This window comes from Myotis daubentonii, chromosome 17, assembly GCF_963259705.1.
Source record: "Myotis daubentonii chromosome 17, mMyoDau2.1, whole genome shotgun sequence".
NCBI lineage: Eukaryota > Metazoa > Chordata > Mammalia > Chiroptera > Vespertilionidae > Myotis > Myotis daubentonii.
This window is the reverse complement of record NC_081856.1, coordinates 16605157-16629057: the sequence shown is the minus strand read 5'-3', so window position 1 is coordinate 16629057 and position 23901 is coordinate 16605157. Positions and strand designations below refer to the sequence as shown.

Below are 23901 nucleotides of genomic sequence, written 5' to 3'. Positions count from 1 at the left end.
TTTTTGAACCAGAATTCTGCCACTTATTATCTGTGTGATCATGAACAAGTTACGTAAACTCTGAGTCTTGATTTCCGCATTCATTTATTCAAAGAATATTTATTGGGTAGGTAGGCACTGGGGATACAGAACTGAATGAAAAATACAAATTAACCTATTCTGATGGGCTTTCAGTCTAGCGGTGGGGAATCTTTAAACAAGATTTTAAAAGTAGGACATGTTAAACTGAGATGAGGGTCCCAGAGAAAAATAAAGCAAGGGAATAGGGACACTGTTGGGAAGTTGCATTTGCCTGAAGACCTCAAGGAGGTGAGGGACCAAGCCACCTGGATATCATCTATAAAAAGATTACTGTAAGTGCCTACTTTAGCAACTAAATAGATGATTCAAGGAAAGTGCATAGTAGAGGGTTAGGGCTCTGTAAATATTAGCTGTTATTGTGTTCCTCCTTTCTGGTCAAATGATTACTGGTTTCATTCACCTCCAAATCGCCTTCCAGTTTTTACATTAGAATGATGCTTCAAATAAGCTCAAAGTTTTTGGTGGTTTCCCCCATGACTAGCCCATGATGATTTGGCCCCTGCTTACTCAGGCTCAAACCCTGCCTGGATAGGCCCCAATCTCCTAGTACCAGCATTACTGACTTCACACACTGTACAGCATGCGCTCTCCCCTGGCTATGCATCTACTGCTTCTGTCCAGAATGCTTTCTCCTCTCCCCCCAGGACACTCCTACCCAGCGGTTCTCAACCTGTGGGTCGCGACCCCTTTGGCGGTCGAACGACCCTTTCATAGGGGTCGCCTAAGACTATCCTGCATATCAGATATTTACATGACGATTCATAACAGTAGCAACATTACAGTTATGAAGAAGAAACAAAAATAATTTTATGGTTGGGTCACAACATGAGGAACTGTATTTAAAAATATATATATATTTTATTGATTTTTTACAGAGAGGAAGGGAGAGGGATAGAGAGTTAGAAACATCGATGAGAGAGAAACATCGATCAGCTGCCTCTTGCACACCCCACACTGGGGATGTGCCCGCAACCAAGGTACATGCCCTTGACTGGAATCGAACCTGGGAACTTTCAGTCCGCAGGCCGACGCTCTATCCATTGAGCCAAACCAGTCAGGGCAGGAACTGTATTTAAAGGGCCAGAAGGTTGAGAACTGCTCCTACCCATTCCTCTAAATCTCATTCATGTGTGACCTCTTTGAAACCTTTACTGACTGCTCTCTTATAATTCAATGTTTTAATAGCTTTGAGCTATAATTTATATCACATAGTTCGCCTATTTTAGGTGCACAATTTGATGGTTTTTAGTGTATTACAAAGTTGTGCAGCCATCACAATAATCTAACTTTAGAACATTTTTATTATCCCCAAAAGAAAGAGTCTTTGTTCTTGAAACTCATATGCCTGGAATGAAAGACAGATAATAGACAAATAATCGCTGATGTGATGGGTGTTTTCAAGACTTGCTTGGTGAAGGGTGCAATGGAAGGGTTCTAGGTCACTTGGAAGTTAATTGTTCCATTGAAGTTGAGTTTTTAAACTATAATTGACTTTTTCATACCTTAAAATTTAATTATTTTTCACTCTTTGATGAGAAAATATCCCCTCTGGTCTTTCAGCCGCATAAACCTACCATACTCTGGTCAGGCCTAGGACCTGGGGTGATCATTTGTATTTGGCAAGACAGAAGACGTGTGGTTGTCTAATTGGGTTTCGCAGGAAACAGATGCCAAAACAGACTTAGACTCATAAGAGATTTATTGACAATAACATTTGTGAAATATAAAGGGAAGAGGAGTCAGCAGGGAAAGCCTTCAGACTATAGCACAGGTCTGACATCTGTGAAAGGAAGGAAGGAGGACTGGGCAGGAAGAGCTTCAGACTGTGTAGCAAAGTTTTGGCCGGCCCAGTGGGCAGCTCCAGTATGCTGGGCAGAAACGGTAAGTCTTTGTACGGCTGATGTGCTCAGTCAGGCACTGCAAGCTGCTACCCTGCATGCTTGCCCTCTTCTGTTAGGCACCATCTCCAAGCTCTCTATTGGGCTCTGGTAACCACTCTTTTGGTTTAGGAACAATCTGTTCTTTTTGCGGTAAGGATCATCTCAATGTGGCAGGGAGAGCTCAGGTAATGGGTAATTGGCCCATGAGCTCTGTACAGGTTCTACACGGCATCTTGGGAGCTTTGTACACCTGGATGTGCTCAATGACCAGAGAATCTACATCTACACCCTTAAGTCCAGCATATTCTCTGCATTTTTAAGCATGTGCAGCAAAAATTCAGCACTCTTTTTGGGCCACTGGCCCTGCGTCCAGCCCCACTGTTTAGCCTGGGCACACCTACCAACACCACCACTATAATGACAGAATGGCACACGATGCTTCTGTAAAGTGACATCCTTTAGATAATTGGTGGCTTTTGGGATATGCATACCCTTGATGGCCTGGGTAGTTTCATGAGTGTTTGTAAAGTTTTCTGTGTCAAGTGAATAGCGAACCATTTTCAGAGGTCGCCTCAGGCCACTCCCAGGAAGAGTAGGACTATTTCTACATCCCTCTTGTTTCTTTCTTTGTTTCAGTTTGGTCTAATTTTTCCTTATTGTAAATAGATGTTATTTACATGGCAGAGAATACAGTCACTTGAGGTTCTATCAGAACAATACCCAGGAAAGACCTTGACTAGGTTGGCTTGGTTGCTTGATAATTTCCAGGTCAACCTTTGTGGCCCACTTTAGTCACATGCTTTTCCCTATGGGTAAGGCGAGTCTATTACCAGAAGTTGTGGAGGAAGGGGTTTGAGGTAAATAAGAACATGAGCCAAAACCGGTTTGGCTCAGTGGATAGAGCGTCAGCCTGAGGACTGAAAGGTCCCAGGTTCAGTTCCGGTCAAGAGCATGTACCTGGGTTGCGGGCACATCCCCAGTGGGAGATGTGCAGGAGGCAGCTGATCGATGTTTCTCTCTCATCGATGTTTCTAACTCTCTATCTCTCTCCCTTCCTCTCTGTAAAAAAATCAATAAAATATATTAAAAAAAAAAGAACATGAACCATCTGGTGGACAGGTTCTGGATGTAGAGGAAGAGCAGGAGGTGGTTGGATCAGAGGAGGTAAAAAATCAACAGTAGCATGAACACAAGTGAATGAGCATAATAGATGGGTGGAGTGACTTGTATTTGAGGCAACGACCAAGAGCTATGGAGATGTATGGTGGGGTGGATATCTGAAATAACCTCAGCAGACACAGAGGGAGGAAGGGGTCTTAGTTTGAATTTGTTAAGCTTTCAAGAGGGTCCTAAAATGCGTCAGCATTTCCTGGGGGGTTGGCACATGCTGGACACAGCAGCTTATTTGGGGATGCTTCAAAAGGCAGCTGGGCACTTCCAGCTGCCAGGAAGCACGCAGTACATCACTTTCACCTGAGGAGAATGAATCATTCTCTTTTTGCATCATTCTGTGCAAAATGCTTTCGTAAATGGCTTCTATAATTAGAAGGTCTTATGCCTCAGGGAATTTTAACTGGTTGAACTGAGCTGATATCTTGTAGCCATCAAAAAATGATGTATGGCTCATTGCCTAGTAGAATCAAGGTCTTAGGGTGGTGGCCAAAGATTCTTTGGAGCTGTTTTCTTGATTGCATCAGCCCAAGACAAAGCTTACAGCACAAATGAAAAAGCTAACATGTAGGCAATTCTTTGAGGTCCCCCAAGCACTGTTGATATATATTAGTAATTTTAACCTTATATTAACCTGGAACATGTTATCCCTATTTCAAATAAGGAAATGGAGGCTCTGTAAAATAACTTGTTTAGGATTTTACAACTATTGAATTTTAACTCCCAAGGTGAAGAATGTGAATTTAATCTTTTTTTTAAAAATATATTTTATTGATTTTTTACAGAGAGGAAGAGAGAGAGAGAGTTAGAAACATCGATGAGAGAGAAACATCGATCAGCTGCCTCTTGTACACCTCCTACTGGGGATGTGCACGCAAGCAAGGTACATGCCCTTGGCTGGAATCGTACCTGGGACCTTTCAGTCCACAGGCCGATGCTCTATCCACTGAGCCAAACCGGTCAGGGCTGAATTTAATCTTATAAAGTTATGGTAAGAATTTATTAAAGAATAAAGATGGTATTTTTTGGAGCTTAAATGGTACAAGTCAAAGTGAAATAATCATAGAGGAATATGTGAATATATTGTTGACGACAATGACTAAATAATAACAACTAGTATTTACTGGGTGCAAAGGGTTGTACTAAACACTATGAACACTTAATACTCATAATAACAAATTGAATTACTATCATTTCTTTTCTACAGATGAGGAATATTATTACTAAACTTTTGCTATCACCACCACCATGACAAATGGAAACAGGAATAGGCCATGTATACAGAATTCAATTACTAGTAATTGGGGAAATGAGCACTAGCTCAGGGAAGGAAAGAGAATGGGATAAGTCCCCGAGACTAAGACAAATGTTAGCCTTTGTCCCTGTGAAGCAAGCCACTCACATTTCCTAGGCAATTTATCAGTCCTTCTGAGCATCACTCATACCCACCAGCATTTTCTTTGGTTGTCAAATTGAATCCACATCCTCAAACTGTAGTGTAAATGTTGCTCTGCTAAGTGGAGTGGGGATTAAAAGAAATAGGAGTGATTCAGGACCAATGCAGCTTCGGGCATGGGATAATGGTGACACTATTTATTCAAATGGTGAGTTGGGAAGGGTGGTAATTAGGAATATAAAATTGTGGAATAAGAAAAGAGTTGGTTTTAGATGTATTGAGTTTCTTCACATTGATGTCTGGACTTTGGGAGATGGCCAAATGAAGAATTCCTGCAGATAGCAAAAGATTTAGGCCTGGGGTTTTGGTGAATGGTTCCAGCTCAAGCACACATCTGGAAATTATTCAGCATGGTGGTAATGGTTAACACCACTAACGTGGTTAGATCTTTGAGGTGGTGAATAACAAGAAAGGAGATCAATGTATCCAGTCTTGGGGGTTCCCATGGCAAAGGGAATAAAGGGGACCAAGAACTTATGTATATTGCATTTAATAGCAATGATTTTCAGTGTGCTTTTCAAACAATAATTTCTATGAAGTCTCCATATAATCTGAATGATGAGACTTTTATGCTCACAATATTCTTTCACTCTATAATCCTAATAACTCATTTATTTTAGGTTTAAATGCTATTGCATGAAATGTGATGGTCCAAAGGATAGTTATTCCTTTGAAGTTGAAATTCATTAAAAACATACTAAATGAGACAATAAAATGGGAAAAAGAATAATTATATTCAAGAACTGAATTCCAAGAAAAAATGTTGCAAGACTAGCTTCTAGGAAGCCAAGCAAAAAGTGAACATGGTGAATTAACTAGATATTGTCCCACGTAGGGATTTTGAAACAGGATAATTATCACTCTTGCATGGATCCTCCTTAACCTGTAGGTTCTGATGAATGAGTCTTGTATGGGGTCTGGTAAGTAGTGTGTGTTTTGAAAGTTCTTCAAGCGATTCTGAGAATTAGTCCAACTTGACAAGCACTAGTCTAACAAAGGAAACATACTGACCATAAAAAAATATTTTGTTTTTGATTTTGAGAGAGGAAGGGAGAGAGAAACTGAACCACTATTCAGTTCACAGGACAGAAATAGTTTTATTCTAGCCTGTAAATCTGAGATTTCGTGCCATGGACACTGAACATCAAATAATAAGAAAGAGCTGTCCTCAATAGCATTAAGAAAAAACAGAGAGAGGTTTTATATGTATGTACCTCATTCTAACCTTGGATAAAGAAAAAACCAATACAATACATATTATAATTGATGTAGGAAAAGAACCGATGGAAAAATGACATTCCTTGGCCCTCTTCAGACATTCTGGTTCAGTAAATCTGGGTAGGCACCAGAAATTTGCATTTGTAATAAGTGCCATAAAAGTGGTCCAAGACCACATTTTTGCTCTGAGAGAATGGATGGTTGACAATATTTCTCAGTTTCAGGTTTAGATATAAAATCTTGAGATATCCCACTTGTGATAGGCATTTTTTGCAATTTTTTAAAAAATGAAGGAGAAGTAAGCATAATCAATCTACTTCCACAAAGCAGGCTGGGAGAACTTCTGTGGTGTAAGACAGAGAACTTCTGGTGAAAAATTTTCTTCAATCCTTGGAAAAACCTAAAACGTAGGTTGCATCACATGCCAAGAGAATAGATGTTAGTCTCACCTTAAGAGGAAAAGATTGATATTCAATGGATTCAAATCTTAAAGAATCATAGGAAAAAAAATAGAAAAACTAATTGACTAGTAGTCTTCTCGTAGGGATTCTTTTTTTTAAAAAAAATTTTGTTTTTATTGATTTCGAGAGAGGGAGATAGATAGGAACATCAATGAGACAGAAGATTAAGATATGCAGAGAAGACAAAGTGATGACACGAATGTAGATACTGTTGAGTAAACAGAAAATGGGTAAGCAGAAGCTATGAGTAATCTAAACCTACTCCGTGTTTTGAATGGGAGATAAAGGCCGGGGTGACAGAAACAAAAAGGAATGAAATCACCATAATGGCTGGGGACAAACTCTTGCTGTTGAGGAGGCAACAAAATGACTCCTAAATTATGTGTGTACTCCAGCCTGTGTGAGGCATGGTTGGGTGTCAGATTGGTTCCTGTGAGCTTTGTGTGTTCCCATGAGATTCTTCTTATTCCTAAAACCTCAGCCCACAACTATATAGTCTAACCACATAAATTAGTTTCCCAACCACATGATGCTCTGCCATATGTTTATGTGCATATGCTATTCCAAGTGGAACAATTCTCACCTCCCAAATACCCCTAACTTCTGGCTGCCACCTGCTCATCGTTTAAGACTGAGCTCAGGCTTCTTGCAGCTTTCTACAACCCAACCAGGTTAGACTCTTCCTTTACTCCAAACGTGGCACTCCATATTGTATGTGTGTCCCCACAACCAGAAAATGAGTTTCTTTAGGGAGCAGAGATGCTGTTTTGTTTCCTTTTTTTTTTTTTAATCTCCAGTGCCTGATCCAGTCCCCAGCACAAAGTGGATACTTAACGAATGCCATTGTTTTTGTTCAAGTTCCGTTGCCTTGACATTTTCAATAACCAATATGTTTGATAGCCTTTCATTATCACCCCTCTCCCAATAGGTCTACTTGCAGCTTAAAGTGTACCATGGTACTTCAGACAGTGATATGGAATCATGGCTTTGTGCATTAGATTTCTTCCATTCTGAATGCCCTTCTCATCCCTGTTCCCTAACTCCCTCCAAGAATGGGAGCAGGAAGACCAAAGTTAAGGGTTGCTGCAGTAGTGCAGATAAGAGATGATGATGGCTTGGACTAAGGAGTGCTGGTGGAGTAAGAGGGAGTGAGCAATTCTAGAGGTGGAATAGTTAGTACTTGGTAAAGAATTGGGTATGAGATGAGGGAGGGGGCATAACAATGACAATTAGGTTTTCTGATTTGATCAGAAAGAATAGAGAAGCAAGTTACTAGTAAGAGGTAACTAAACATTCAGATTTCTCTATAATCAGATATCTTGTCTAGATTTTGCTGATATGTGTGATACTTAGAGAATGGGAATACTGATTTTTTTCTTTTTTGGTGCTGGTGTTGGGGAGGATATTTATAGGTATTATTTTTTAATTTTCCATTTTATTTTTTTAAAATATATATTTTATTGATTTTTTACAGAGAGGAAGGGAGAGGGATAGAGAGTTAGAAACATTGATGAGAGAGAAACATCGATCAGCTGCTTCCTGCCTGCAACCAAGGTACATGCCCTTGATGGGAATCGAACCTGGAACCCTTCAGTCCCCAGGCTGACGCTCTATCCAGTGAGCCAAACAGGCTAGGGCAAGTTTCCATTTTAACCATTTCAAGTATACCATTCAGTGGCATTAAGTACATTCAATTGTTTGTGTACAATCATGACCACCATCTATCTCTAGAATTTTTTTCATCCTCCCAAACTGAAATTCCTTACCTACTAAACAATAATTCCCACTTCTCCCTTCCCCCAATCCCTGGCATCTACCATTTTACTGTCTCTATGAATTTGACTACTCTGGGTACCTTATCACGTGGAATCATATAATATTTGTCCTTTTGTGATCAACTCATATCATTTAGTGCAGTGGTGCTCAACCTTCTGGCCCTTTAAATACAGTTCCTCAGTGACCCAACCATAAAATTATTTTCATTGCTACTTCATAACTGTAATGTTGCTACTGTTATGAATCCTAATGTAAATATCTGATATGCAGGATGGTCTTAGGCAACCCCTATGAAAGGGTCGTTTGACTGCCAAAGGGGTCGCGACCCATAGGTTGAGAACCGCTGACTTAGTGTAATGTCTCAAGTTTCATCCATGTTGTAGCATATGTCAGAATGTCCTTCCTTTCTAAGGCTCAATACTATTCCAGTGTTTGTATACACAACATTTTTATTTATTCACTCACCTTTCAATGGACACTTGGGTTGCTTCCACTATTTGGCTATTATTAATGATGCTGCCATGAACTTGGGTGTACAAATATCTGCTCCAGTCCCTGTTTTCAATTCTTTTGGGTATATACCCAGAAATTGAATTGCTGGATCATATGGCAGTTCTATGTTTAAGTTTTTGAGGAACCACTATATTGTTTCCATGGACGCCACACCATTTTACATTCCCACCAGAAATGCACAAGAGTTCCAATTTCTCCATATCCTTCCTAACACCTATTTTCTTTTTTAAATAATAGCCATCCTAATGGGCATGAAGTGGCACCTCATTGTGGTTTTAATTTGCATTTCCCTAATGATTAGTAATGCTGAACAACTTTGCATGTGTTTATTGGCCATTTGTATACCTTCTTTGGAGAAGTTTCTATTCAAGTCCTTTGCCCAATTTTGAATTGGGTAGCTTGTTTTTTGTTGTTGAGTTCACAATTACTTCATAATATGGGAAGGTTTCAGGAACTCAACAGTCTCTAGGGCAGTGATGGTGAACCTATGACATGCATGTCAAAGGTGACACGCAAACTCATTTTTTTGGTTGATTTTTCTTTGTTAAATGGCATTTAAATATATAAAATAAATATCAAAAAAATAAGTCTTTGTTTTACTATGGTTGCAAATATCAAAAAATTTCTATATGTGACACGGAACCAGAGTTAAGTTAGGGTTTTTCAAAATGCTGACACGCCGAGCTCAAAAGGTTCGCCATCACTGCTCTAGGGCATGAGAGTAGGTATTCAGAATAGTATGAAAATGCTAGGGTCTTGGGGAAAAGAGCAGAAAGAGGGAGTTAAAAAATATTAAAAGTTTTATCTTAGGAAAGAGTACAGAAAATACATTTTCAGGATTTTGAGCTCATTTTAGTAATGTGGTTTGATAACCTTGTGGGTTAAATAAGCATTGGTGGCCACACTGAGAACCTAACCACTATTTAAGAACATTACTTATATAAAAATGCATTGTCTTATAATCCTCTAATTAAAAAAAATTGGTGTAAGTGGAATACTATGCTGCTATAAAAAGGAACAGACACCAGGGGGGTGAGGTGATGAGTGTGTGTGTGGGGGGAGGCAAGGGGGTATAAGGACACACATGTAATACCTTAATCAATAAAAGAATTGGTATATAATTCATATACTGTATATGTTTATGACTATTTCTATACTAAACCCTAAACTAGGAAAGTAAGTTGGTTATATTCATGGATTACAAAAATAATTATTATATAATGGTTTTAACTGGGAATATAATATTTTTTAATTACCCAAAGTAGATATACATAAATCACTTGTGGAATCTATAATAATAAAAGCATAATATGCTAATTAGACTGGACAGCCGGACGACCTTCCAGACGAAGCTGGGGCTGCGAGGTCCAAGGCAGGCTGCTGCGGCTGCGAGGGCTGGGCCCCTTGCTCAGCTTTCGTGCATTGGGCCTCTAGTATCATTATAAGAAAGTAAACATGATAAAGGACTACAGAATACATAATCATGATATAATCGATAGAAACATGAAAACAAACCTATCATCTGAAGATATAGACAAGGGTTGCAGAAAAGGAAGGGTTACATAGAAATTACTAAAGCAGCTAGAGAACATAGTGCCACTGGCCACGGGTAATAGGTAACCAATCTTCAAGAATAATATCCAGTTTAAATTATATAAGTTTTATTATTTTTAAAGTAATCATTTTACTTAATCAATTGTAAGTGGATAAACTATTGGTTCCTGAATTTTTGGTAAAATGTTACATGATCTAGGTTAAATATTCTATATCATAGATGTAAAGTATAATTTATATATTTGAAAACATGACATCATTTTAAAGTATAACCAGAGTTATTTTAAATGTTATATACTCTATAATCTCCATAAATAATTAATAGTTAAGAAAACATACCATTCTCTAAAAACAAAACAACAGAATTTTCACTAATATGAAACTAAAGCTGAGCTTTCCATTTCTTGTCAGGATCCATGTTGCTAACTGTGGAAAGAAAAAGAGTAAAATTTTAACAGTGGATAAGCAAATTCACTGGATTTTAAATTATTTTCTGGCTAAAAAAAGCATTCATTCCTAAAATAATTTTGTTGCTCAATATAAAGTTGGTATTTTTTTTTTTTGTATATTTAAGAACAATGATGAAGCTTCTACACAAAATTCAATCTTTTTTTTTTTTATAATATATATATATATATATATTTTATTGATTTTTTACAGCGAGGAAGGGAGAGGGACAGAAAGTTAGAAACATCAATGAGAGAGAAACATCGATCAGCTGCCTCCTGCACACCCCCCCAACCGGGGATATGCCCGCAACCAAGGCACATGCCCCTGACCGGAATCGAACCCGGGACCTTTCAGTCCGCAGGCCGACGCTCTATCCACTGAGCCAAACCGGTCAGGGCAAATTCAATCTTTGACCAGTTGATTTTAAGGATTAAACTTTTATAAAGATTCTTAATTTGACAAATTAACCTAACACTAGTACACAATTGTAGAATGACTGCTTTAATATCTTTGAGTTTACTACCTTTAGGACTGCTAAAACCTTTAGCTGTTCCCAAATCTTCTACATGTAAAATTCTTCGTAGATCTTGTGGTCTAGGAGAAGAGAAACTATTTTCCACTACATGCCTTTGACTGTCATTCTGGTGGGTGAGGTCTGGAACCTCTAAGCAAGATTCTAATTCCTGTGCGAGTGTTTGGTTCCCACGTGTGGCCCACTGGCCTTTCATTATTGACCCTTTCTAGTGCCTGTCTCTTTAACTTATAGTGATATTCAAGGGAGGACTCTAATGGGTGTTATTTTTCCTAAAAGGAACTAGTTCATTTGTAAAAAAAAATTTAAGTGCTGGCAGTAAAAGAAAATTCAGAAGTGTACTTACATATCATTCCGTCTTTTTCTAATTTTTTCAAATGAAGCAAGAGATTACGTTCAGCCACGATATGTAAATTCTCAGGAGTATTCTTAAAAAAGAGAAAGGAAACATTTTTTTTTTTTTAAAAGGGACAGAGTTAATCCTTTTGAAACTTAAAAGCAATGCAAGAAAAGGAGAAAACTTTAACTTAAATTCATTTAAAAATTTTTATTTTATTGTTGACACTATTATAAATGTCTCCTGTTAAATTCATTTTTATATAGTAATAGCCAAAACTATTTTAGCTTGTACATGTCTTGCTTCAGGCACTGTATTCTTATTTATAGTTCTATAGATTAGCGGTTCTCAACCTATGGGTCACGACCCCTTTGGGGGTCGAACGACCCTTTCACAGGGGTCGCCAAAGACCACTGGAAAACACATATATAATTACATATTGTTTTTCGTGATTAATCACTATGCTTTAATTATGTTCAATTTGTAACAATGAAAAAACATCCTGCATATCAGGTATTTACATTACGATTCATTACAGTAGCAAAATTACAGTTATGAAGTAGTAACAAAAGTAATTTTATGGTTGGGGGTCACCACAACATGAGGAACTATATTAAAGGGTCGCGGCATTAGGAAGGTTGAGAACCACTGCTATAGATAGAAGAGACTCTAAGTTCCATAAAGATAGCAACAGTATGGTTTGTTTACTACTCAACACCAGAACTTAGCATAATGGCACACAGTAGGAGCTAAATATTTTATGAATGAATAAATGTAAAAATTATTCTAGATAGCTTTGATGATGCTACATACATTGGCCCTATGGTTTATTTATTAGGTTATATGATTATAACTTTTCACATTTAGTTTTCATCCTGGATACTTTTTTTGGACTTCTCTTAAACATTGATGTTTACAGTGCATTGTATCATTGACTCTCCTCTCTCTCTTTTTGTTAATACTCACCTGAGGATATTTTCTCCATTGATTTTAGAGAGAGTGGAAAGGACGGAGGGAGGGGTAGAGAGAGAGAGAAACATCAATGTGAAAGAGACACATTAATTGGTTGCCTCCCGCATGCGCCCCAACCAGGGCTGGAGACTGAACCTGCAACCAGTTCCATGCCCATGTCCAGGAATCAAACACAAGACCCTTCAGTGCAGGGGCTGATGCTCTAACCATGGAGCTACAGTGGCCAGGGCTCTTTTCTTTTTTACTAACCCAACTTGCTACAGCACTATCACGCATTGATTCCCAAATATAAACCTCTAACCCTGAACTCCCCTTTAAGCTCCAGTACCATACACTATCTCCACCAGTGTGATCTTCTAGAATGCATTATGTGACTCCCTTGCCCAAGATCTTTGAGTGGTTGGTCATTCCCAGGTTTTTGGCCAAAGCTCAAATTTGTTAGCATGGCAATCAAGGCTTCTTATGACCTGATTATGCTTGTCTTTCCTGACTCATTTCCTGGGCCTCCCTTCCTGACCATCAATGCATTCATATGTGGTTTCTTCATGGGATTTCAAACACACACAATGCTCTTCTATTACCCCCAGTATTTAAACACATCTTTCCTTGTTTAGATCCAATTAAATGATTTAAGTTTCTGAAGCTTTTCCAGAGAAGCCTCATTATCTTACACCTTCATCGGTAGAATTTATCCCTCTTTCCTTGTGCCCTGACATATTGTACATAGGCCTTGGAGGAAGCCTGTTGTGACAGAAACAAGATTTGAATATCTGACATCTGATACTTGAGTATGTGACATCTGCTAGTTTTGTGCCCTTGAAAAAGTTACTTAGCTTACACTTTCTGAGTCAGTTTAAAAAATATTTTTATTGATTTGAGAAGAGGAAGAGAGATACATTAACGATGAGAGAGAATCATTGATCGGCTGCCTCCTGCATACCCTCCATTGGGGATAGAGCTCGAAACCTTGGCATGTGCCCTGACTGGGAGTCGAACCGTGATCTCCTGGTTCATAGGTTGACTCTCAATCACTAAGCAACACTGGTCAGACCTGTGTTGGTTTTTTATTCTATTAAACTGGAATAATTGTATCGTTATGCAGTAAAAATTTGAGGTATTTGAATTAGGTGCCTCAAATCACATTTGTTAAGGTAAAGCATTTAAATAGTGTCTACCAGGGGAGAAACCAAGATGGCGGCATAGGTTAACGCCGGAGATTGCTGCCTCAAACAACCACTTCAGAGATATAACTAAAGGACAGAACAGACATCATCCAGAACCACAGGAAGGCTGGCTGAGTGGAAATTCTACAACTAGGAGGAAAGAGAATATCATACCCAGACTCAGAGGAGGCGCAGTGCTGAAGTGAAATACTCAGGTGCGGAGTGCGCGCACGGAGCGGGCTGGCGGCGGAGGGCGCGGTTGTTGTTTTCAATCGGGAGGGAGTTTCAGACTCTGAGCTCCAGATCCGGGCAAGTCTCTGGGGACCCAGACTCAAACGGGAGAAGCGGGACTGTCTGGCTTCGGTCGGAACTCGAAGGCAGCTTTCTCTCCAAGGTTTGCAGCAGTTGCTGGGACTCTGAGAGGCAGAGCCCCTAGGGACGGAACTGAGAGCAGCCATAACTGCTCGCTCCTGCCCGCCCTGTAGATCCCCCGGGGACCCGCCCCGCCCAAGCCCGGCGCAGAACCATTTGCCGGATAGCCTCAGGCAAAGGCTAGATTAGCACCGCCCTAGAGATCCAGCACAGAAGCTCTCCCACTGCAGACACAGCTGACTCTCATAGCCAGTTAGCCTGGAGGTCAAATCACCCCTGGTATTACCGACAACAATCAAGGCTTAACTACAAGACTGCGCATAAAGACCACTAGGGGGTGCACCAAGAAAAGATAAAAAAATGCGGAGACAAAGAAACAGGACGCAAATGTCAGAAATGGAAGATATAGAGCTCAAAACCACACTTTTAAGGTCTCTCAAGAACTGTCTAGAAGCTGCCGATAAACTTAGTAAGGCCCTCGAAAAGACTGGTGAGACCGCCGATAAATGTAGTGAGATCCTCAAGAAATCTAATGAGACCCTCGATGTTGTGATAAAGAACCAACTAGAAATTAAGCATACACTGACTGAAATAAAGAATATTATACAGACACCCAACAGCAGACCAGAGGAGTGCAAGAATCAAGTCAAAGATTCAAAACGCGAAGAAGCAAAAAACACCCAACTGGAAAAGCAAAATGAAAAAAGAATCCGAAAATACGAAGATAGTGTAAGGAGCCTCTGGGACAGCTTCAAGCATACCAACATCAGAATTATAGGGGTGCCAGAAGATGAGAGAGAGCAAGATACTGAAAACCTATTTGAAGAAATAATGACAGAAAACTTCCCCCACCTGGTGAAAGAAATAGACTTACAGGTCCAGGAAGCGCAGAGAACCCCAAACAAAAGGAATCCAAAGAGGACCACACCAAGACACATCATAATTAAAATGCCAAGAGCAAAAGACAAAGAGAGAATCTTAAAAGCAGCAAGAGAAAGAAACCGAGTTACCTACAAGGGAATATCCATACGACTGTCAGCTGATTTCTCAACAGAAACTTTGCAGGACAGAAGGGAATGGCAAGAAATATTCAAAGTGATGAATACCAAGAACCTACAACCAAGATTACTTTATCCAGCAAAGCTATCATTCAGAACGGAAGGTCAGATAAAGAGCTTCACAGATAAGGAAAAGCTAAAGGAGTTCATCACCACCAAACCAGTATTATATGAAATGCTGAAAGGTATCCTTTAAGAAGAGGAAGAAGAAGAAAAAGGTAAAGATACAAATTATGAACAACAAATATGCATCTATCAACAAGTGAATCTAAGAATCAAGTGAATAAATAATCTGGTGATCATAATAGAATCAGGGACATAGAAAGGGAATGGACTGACTATTCTTGGGGGGGAAAGGGGTGTGGGAGATGCGGAAAGAGACTGGACAAAAATCGTGCACCTATGGAAGAGGACAGTGGGTGGGGAGTGAGGGCGGAGGGTGGGGCGGGAACTGGGAGGAGGGGACTTATGGGGGAAAAAAGAGGAACAAATCTAATAATCTGAACAATAAAGATTTAATTAAAAAAAAAATAGTGTCTACCACATAAAAATGTGCTAAAAAATGGGAGCTATTATGATAGTATTACAAGTATGTGTTGTTTTAAATATATTTTAATGATATATTTTATTGGTTTCAGAGAGGAAGGGAGAGGAAGAGAGATAGAACCATCAATGATGAGAGAGAATCATTGATCAGCTGCCTCCTGCAAGCCCCACACCAGGGATTTAGCACACAGCCCGGGCGTATGCCCTGACTGGGAATCAAACCATGACCTCTTGGTTCATAGGTCGACAACCACTCAGCCAAGCCGGCTGGTGTTTTTTATTTATTTATTTTTTAAATGAGTGTACTTTTCCTTTTCATCAACACAACTTTGTGTTGAACATGAATTGAGTCCTTTGAGGGCAGGGATCTGTAGCCATCTTTATATCTCTGTTTTAGTCTGTGTATGGCACATGAAAGGCAGTCAATAAATGTTTGTTGAATGAATAAATCCTTTGCAATACTTAATGCTATTCTATATGCAACAGGTATTTCACACATAAACACAGGGAATACACAACTGAATACAATTCTGAATGCTAAACCAGTATTTAGGCATGGGCAGGTTCTTGATGATGACTTATCTGTGAGAGTTATCAGAGTTCTGTCTGTACTTACAAAAGAAAAAAACCCCAAAAGCCCTAGCTGGTTTGGCTCAGTGGATAGAGCATCAGCCTGCAGACTGAAGGATCCAAGGTTCGATTCTGATCAAGGGCACATGGCTGGGTTGTGGGCTCGATCCCTAGTAGAGGGCATGCAGGAGGCAGCCAATCAATGATTCTCTCTCACACTGATGTTTCTCTCTCTCTCCTTTCCTGTCTAAAATCAATAAAAAAATATGTATATATGAAAAAAGAAAAAAAAATCCAATGTACTAATGAACAGTCTCAAGTGACTCTAGTCTAGTATTATGAGGGAATGAACTCTTTCACAGAATTTAAATATTTACATTATCCTTTTGCCAATGGCAGTCTTTTATCCTTAGCCATTTTAACCCTTAATCCGTCTGTTCCTTCCTTCTTTCTTTCCTTCCCTTCCTCCCTTCCCTTTACTTCTTTCCTTCTCCTTCCTTCCTTCCTTCCTTCCTCCCTTCCTTCCTTCCTTCCTTCCTTCCTTCCTTCCTTCCTTCCTTCCTTCCTTCTCCCTCTCTTCCTCCTCTCCTCTCCTTTTTCTTTCCTTCCTTCCTTATCATCCCTCCCTTTTTAAAACAAAGCACACTGAGTGATGATCTTTTTTTGATAATTTGGGCCTTTAGGATATTAAGGCCCCTGCCTAAATGTAATTGGCCGCAGCTCATCTTCAGGTACAATCTCATGTATCTTCTGGCTGTAGATTGTGGTCGTGGGAGTTTTTAAACCCAGGTAATCTAACACCAAAGCCTACATTCTTAAGCTCTAAGCTATACTGTCTATTCAGCAGGTGTCTAATAAACATTTGCTAAAAAACTGAATTATACTAATCGAATGCCACATACTAGTAGTGCTGCCATATAGTGATGTGCTCAGATGCCATCGCAGTGAGGGGGTCTCTCTATGCACTAAATTTCTCTACTCATGTTCTTTACATGTACTTTTTCCATTGTCAGGCATCGCTGCTAGTCCTCACTGCTGTATCCCAGTGTCTGTCTCGAGCAGACTGCCTCTTCTCACAACAGGTAATCAAGATGGCTAGACCAACATGCAAGTCATTCCAAAACTTCATCATCATGCTGTTGGGAACCATCTGCTACAGAATGAAGTATATGGTTTAATGGTGGCTTAGAATGGTTATTTTTGTTCTCCAGGTTTTGTTTAATTTCTGTGTTCTAGGAAGTTGAGGTTTCAAAACTATACAAGTGTCATTACTTATAAAATTAACAGACTTATTCTGTCCTGGGAGGTGATAAGTTTTTTTATACCTATAGTTTATTAAATAGATTATTCTAATAAAATTGTGGTTATGTACAAATAAGATTAGAAAATTACCTTGTAAATAATTTTTACAAGCTCCATTGCTGTAAATGATTTATCAGAATTTTCATGAAATACTTGAAGAATCTGCTGTTCTCGAATATTTCTGTGAGAAATGTATTGTTGAATTTTAGCTTCAGCATTATGGATTACGGGGCCATGTCCTGAATTAGATTATAAAAATTATTTCAACCAGATAAAAAATATTAAGTATAACTGGAATTCATTCATTTAAAAAGAATTCATATGATGTATTACAAACTAAATACACAACAAATAAGAATTATTTGTAAAACTATATAGATATAAGACTTAAAAATTACCTAAATGCCAAAATACATTAGACAATTATTTCAAAACTATATAAAATGCTACTGTGTACATTAAAAAGTATAAAATAAAAACATAGCAATAATAACAGGAACAACAGTAATGATAGGTAATATTTATATGGTACTTATTTTTTTTCCTTTTAATCTTTATTGTTGAAAGTATTACACAGGCCCTCCTTTCCGCCCCATTAACCTTTCAACCCTCTCCTGTCCTCCTTTTACTCCCCAGGCCCACACCACCCCATTGTGTGTCCACAGGTTATGTATATATGCATACAAGTTCATTGGCTGATCTCTTCCCACCCACCTATAGAATTCTTATTATTTGCCAGGCCTGCTCTAAATGCTATACGTTATTTTTTACAAGAATCCTAAGAGGTAGGTACTATTATTATCCCTTTTTGGTAGCAGAAACTGAGGCATAAGGAGGGTATCTAACCTGCCCACGGTCACACAGCTAAGGAGTGGAGCTGGGATTCTGACCCAGGAGCTTTCACCCACTTGGCTCTTACCACTGTGCTACACTTACCTATAGAACAGTGGTTCTCAACCTTCTGGCCCTTTAAATACAGTTCCTCATGTTGTGACCCAACTATAAAATTATTTTCGTTGCTACTTCATAACTGTAATGTTGCTACTGTTATGAATCGTAATGTAAATATCTGATATGCAGGATGGTCTTAGGCGACCCCTGTGAAAGGGTCGTTCGACTGCCAAAGGGGTCACGACCCACAGGTTGAGAACCGCTGCTATAGAAGATTGAAAAGGGGAATGTAAAAGTAGCTTCAGGGAAGTGACGCTATTAAAAATTCACAGTAATCACAGTAAAAATTTAAGAATCTTTTGTATAGGCTTGTAATTCAGAAATGTTGACAACCCGGATAAAGTTATATTGAAATTTACATGCTCTTTTAACAGTGCAAATTAATATATTACACAAGTCTGCCAGAGGGATGTTTAAGATATGCGAGGAAAAGAAATGCAGAAGCAGGCTAACCTATTATCATGTAACAAGCACGAGCACCAGGGTGTTGTTAGAATACTGACCCTCATTTACTAGCTGCCAGGCCGCGAAAGTCTCTGAACTGTTTCTTTAGCTGTGCAACAAGGACGCCACTACCTACTTCACTGGGTTTTTGTGAGGACCACAGTTGGCTGGAAAGGTCCCTGCAGGTACCTGATGGGGAGCAGGCTTTAATATATGGTAGCTATGGCTACAGAACATAATTTACATATAAGCTCCTGCTGTGCTAATAAGCCAGTTCACTGGATTCACTAAAACTAACACTCTACGGGCCTTTCCTAGGCAGCCTCTCATTAGCTTTGCTTAAATGTGAGTGCACCAATTCTCTTTGCTTTAAAAATAGCTGTCAGCTTCCATTCCTTTTATGTCATAATACTAGAGGCCCAGTGCACAAAATTCATGCACGTGGGAAGGGAGGGGGGTCCCTCAGCCTGGCCTGTGCCCTCTCGCAGTCCCGCCATCGATTGCCCTGCAGAGGGAGGCCCCGCTCGCTGGTCGGTGGCCTGGGCCTGTCTCTTTGAGGTGATCAATTGCGGAGCCTCCTTCCCCACTACCCCCAATCGATTGCCTGGGCCTCCCTCTGCGGGGTGATCGTGGGGCCTCCCGACCAATCGCATCGCACCTGCCTTGGCTGGCCTGGTGCCAGTGCATGCCATAGTGTGGTCATCGAACTCCAGATGGTCGTTCTGCTGTTTGGCCATTCGGTCGATTTGTGTATTATGCTTTTATTATTATAGATTAATCCAAATGCCCAGGGTATGTTTTCTACCTCCTCAGCAGTAGAAACTCATGAGAGAATAGGAGGGTTGTAAAGACACTGTATTTTCATATCTTTCCATGGCTCTTTGGTTAGGAACAAGTTAGAAGGACTTAAAAAATTAAGTAATCTAGTCTTTTTTCCCTTCTGGGCCCTATTGTTAGGGGGTCCCTGTGTGTTTCTTAGCTTCCAGGATGGAGTGGAGATTCATATTGCAGAGCAGTGCAGTGACAGCTGAGATACTAATGACAGGTTTCTTTTCCGGGATAATCTAGATAAATATACGATTTTATAGCTCATATGGAAGATACTATTGCAATAGTGTGAGTTAAAACAACTTAAAGCTCAGAGGTCAAATGTTACCCATGGTTACATGGCTAAAATGTGGTCCATGACAGAAATCAGATTAACAAAACTGAAGATCACTTATGGAATGAAAAAAATTTCTTGTTCCACTGTAAGTTATTTTCCTTGTTTAATAGTTCCATTAATAGTTGTTCAGATATTAAAAAATAACCCTCATATGTTTATAAAAGTCATTAATATAAATTGTGGCCTTTTAAAAAATATTGCTTGGCTAGACAGGAGCTAGGGCTATAATTTAAAGTAGCAGTTTACATGTCTGACTTCAAGGCCAAAAACACAAAGAATCCCCCCCCCCCCACACACACACATCAAAATGAACCTTTCTCATCATCTGACACAAATGGTTAACCAGATTTAAAAATTACCCACCTGGATATATAATACCAGCTTTGATTTTCAGTAACTTTTTTAGGGAGTTCATATAATCATAGAGGTCTTCAAATACAGTTGTTCCTTCCCCTAGGATGCAATCTCCAGAAAAGAGAGCATTTTCCTCCTCTAACAGTAGAGCCATATGATCATCAGTGTGGCCAGGTGTGTATATAACTCTGGTTAAAAGAAGAAATAGAAATAATCATGAACTCTTAAGCTTAGAAGAAATTTTGAGAAGCAAATTATTCTCTATGCTTTCCTCTGAACAAGACACTAATAAATAATGTAAGTTTTTTCTTGTCGCTCACTTAAAATTATCACCAGATAGTTTCTCCCTTTAATAAAATCAAATTTCTCACTCTGAAGTGCAAATTTAATACTTTCCCCACATTTTTCCTTATTTTATAAGTAATGAATATGGCTTACAAGAAGTTTGGGGGGGAAAAAAGGAAAGTACCTATAGTAGATAAAAATCACCAATCTTTCTACTACTTAGAGATAGTGCTTTTATTTTTTAAGAACATATATATTTTTTGCCTTGGCCGTTGCTGCTCAGTGGTTAGAACGTTGGCCCGCACACTGAAGGTTTGCAGGTTCAATTCCCAGTCAAGGCCACATACTTGGGTTGCAGGTTCACTCCCCAGCCTCATTGGGGCACATGTAGGAGACAACCAATCTATGCATTTCTCTCACATCATGCTTTTCTCTTTCCTCCTCATTAGCAACTAAAGGGTATTTTCAGTGGATACTCTGCCAAATACTTAAAAGTCAGATAACTGCACTACTACTTAACCTATCCCAGAGCATAGAAAAAGAAGGAAAAGTTAAGAATCCCAAACCTGACAAAGGTTGCACAAAAAGAAAACTATTGCCTGATCTCACTAATCTACACTAATAAAAGAGAAACATGGTAATTGGCATACGACCGCTACCCTTCCCATTGGCTAATCAGGGCAATATGCAAATTAACTGTCAGCCAAGATGGCGGCCGGCAGCCAGGCAGCTTGAAACTAACATGAGGCTTGTTTACTTCAGTGATGGAGGATTCCAACATTCCCCGCCTGCCGCTGCAGGCCTCTGAGCCTGCAGTTTCAAACATTGTAACAAATACAGATGCTAAACAAAACCCCAGAAACCTGCTTTCAGCTAGCTGGGATCTCAGAGCTGGAGTTGATACAGAGTTTTGAGAACCGAAACAAACCAGATACCTGCTTTCAGGAGCGGAGGCCGAAGAGCTGGAGCCTCAGAGCTAAAGCTGGCCCAGAATAAAAAAAAAAAAAAGAAAAAAAGGAGCAGTTGGGAGCTTCAGTCCCAGCCTGAAAACAGCCCTCAGCCCCTCACCCAGACTGGCCAGGCACCCCAGTGGGGACCCCCACCCTGAAGGGTGTGTGACCAGCTGCAAACAGCCATCATCCCCTCACCCAGGCTGGCCAGGCACCGCAGTGGGGACCCCCACCCTGATCCAGGACACCCTTCAGGGCAAACCAGCCAGCCCCCACCCGTGCACCAGGCCTCTATTCTATATAGTAAAAGGGTAATATGCCTCCCAGCACTGGGATCAGCGTAGCTGAAAGGCCTCCCAGCACCGGGATCAGTGTGACAGGGGGCAGCGCCCAAACCCCCTGATTGCCCTGCGGCTCTGTGTGTGACAGGGGGTGGGGCCACAACCTCCCTATCGGCCCTGCTCTGTGGGTGATAGAGGGCGGCGCCCCAACCCTCCCACCCCCACGGGCCCTGCTGTGTGTGTGATGGGGTAGAGCCATAACCTCCCCATTGGCCCTGCCCTGAGTGTGACAGTGGCGGCGCCCCAACCCCCTGATCGGCCCTGCTCTGTGGGTGATAGAGGGCGGCGCCCCAACCCCCTGATCCGCCCTGCTCTGTGTGTGACAGGGGGCGGTGTGCCAACTCCCCTATTGGCCCTACTCTGTGAGTGACAGGGGGGAGCTCCTCAACCCCCTGATGGGCCCTGCTCTGTGCATGACAGGGGGGAGCTCCTCAACCCCCTGATGGGCCCTGCTCTGTGCGTGACAGGGGGGAGCTCCCCAACCCCCTGATCGGCCCTGCTCTGTGCGTGACAGGGGGCAGCGCCCCAACCCCGATTGGCCCTACCCTGAGTGTGACTGGGGGTGGCATCGCAACCTCCCAATCCGCCCTGCTCTGTGCATGACGGGGCGGCGCCCCAACTCCCCAATCGGCCCTGCTCTGAGCCCGACCAGGGGCTGCACCTAGGGATTGGGCCTGCCCTCTGCCACCCGGGAGCAGGCCTAAGCCAGCAGGTCGTTATCTCCCAAGGGGTCCCAGACTGCGAGAGGGCACAAGCTGGGCTGAGGGACCCCCCCCCCCCCGAGTGCACAAATTGTTGTGCACCGGGCCTCTAGTGAATAGTTATAAAAATCTTAACTAAAATATTAACAAATAGAATCCTAGAACATATTTAAAAAGATCATGATCAAGTACAATTTATTAAAAAAATGTCAGATGTTTCAATTTTAGGAGATCCTTGCAAATCATAATAAAGCTATGGAGAAAACAAGTAAGGTCATCTCCTACACTGCAAAGACATCTGGCAAAATTCAACTCTTTTTTTTTTTTTTTTTAAATATATTTTATTGATTTTTTACAGAGAGGAAGGGAGAGAGATAGAGAGTTAGAAACATCGATGAGAAAGAAACATTGATCAGCTGCCTCCTGCACATCTCCTACTGGGGATGTGCCCGCAACCCAGGTACATGCCCTTGACCGGAATCGAACCCGGGACCCTTCAGTCCGCAGGCCGACGCTCTATCCACTGAGCCAAACCGGTTTCGGCCAAAATTCAACTCTTAAGAAAACTGAAGCTACTATAACTTAGAAGAGTTTCTCATTTGCCAAAAAATCCAATCAAATCCTTAACGTTAAATACTGCAACTGTAAAGCTCTTTAAAAGAGTCTGCTAACAATGTAAGAGATATGAGGTATAAGAACATGAGGTACTCGTGTAATGGGAGCAATTATTTTTGAGAGACATTAAGAACTGATTTTAGGAACTATTATGCTTTTATGGTTTCCAAGTATGTGCTGTACATATGGCAAATGATTACTAAATTTAGTAATGGTGAGGTATTGAAGAGATGTTAAAATCATCTCTTTTGTCTGATTAAACCTGCTGCAACCAGTTAATGAAAGTATTCCATGTTATATGAAAATAATTGCAGGAGATATTCCAGCAACTATAAAACTATGTGGTGTGGGTATCTGTCTTATCTTATGGACAATCTTATGAATAGTCACACATAGAAGGTGTTTACAAATGGAACCTCAACCTTTTTTTTTTTTAAATCTACATATACTCATTTGGAGAACCATTCTTTCGTGGTCTGCAAACTGCCTTATCCATCAATGTGCTTGCAATGCCTCCTTAATTATTCCCCTCCTACTTCCCATGCCAGGACTCAGTAATGGTTTTCTTTGATAATTTCTAGGCTGAAGACAATAATATTTCTTAAATTAGGGGATCAGAACTTCCAACCCTCCAGTCACCTGGGTGGCTAATGCTTTAATTTGCATAAAAACTGTGTTAAAATT

General features: G+C 40.4%; 1 protein-coding gene across 1 annotated transcript in view; it reads right to left on the bottom strand.

Moving 5' to 3' along the window:
* Positions 1 to 8772: 8772 nt before the first annotated feature.
* The window catches only part of LACTB2 (lactamase beta 2), a 34065-nt gene continuing 18936 nt past the window's right edge, over positions 8773 to 23901 (bottom strand). The window contains exons 4-7 of the mRNA XM_059672914.1: positions 20335 to 20513; positions 17502 to 17650; positions 11438 to 11519; positions 8773 to 10535 (exon numbers count right to left, since the gene is read on the bottom strand). Coding sequence (XP_059528897.1) covers positions 10492 to 10535; positions 11438 to 11519; positions 17502 to 17650; positions 20335 to 20513 — 454 coding nt within the window. The 3' untranslated portion in view covers positions 8773 to 10491. The remainder of the gene's footprint in view (positions 10536 to 11437; positions 11520 to 17501; positions 17651 to 20334; positions 20514 to 23901) is intronic.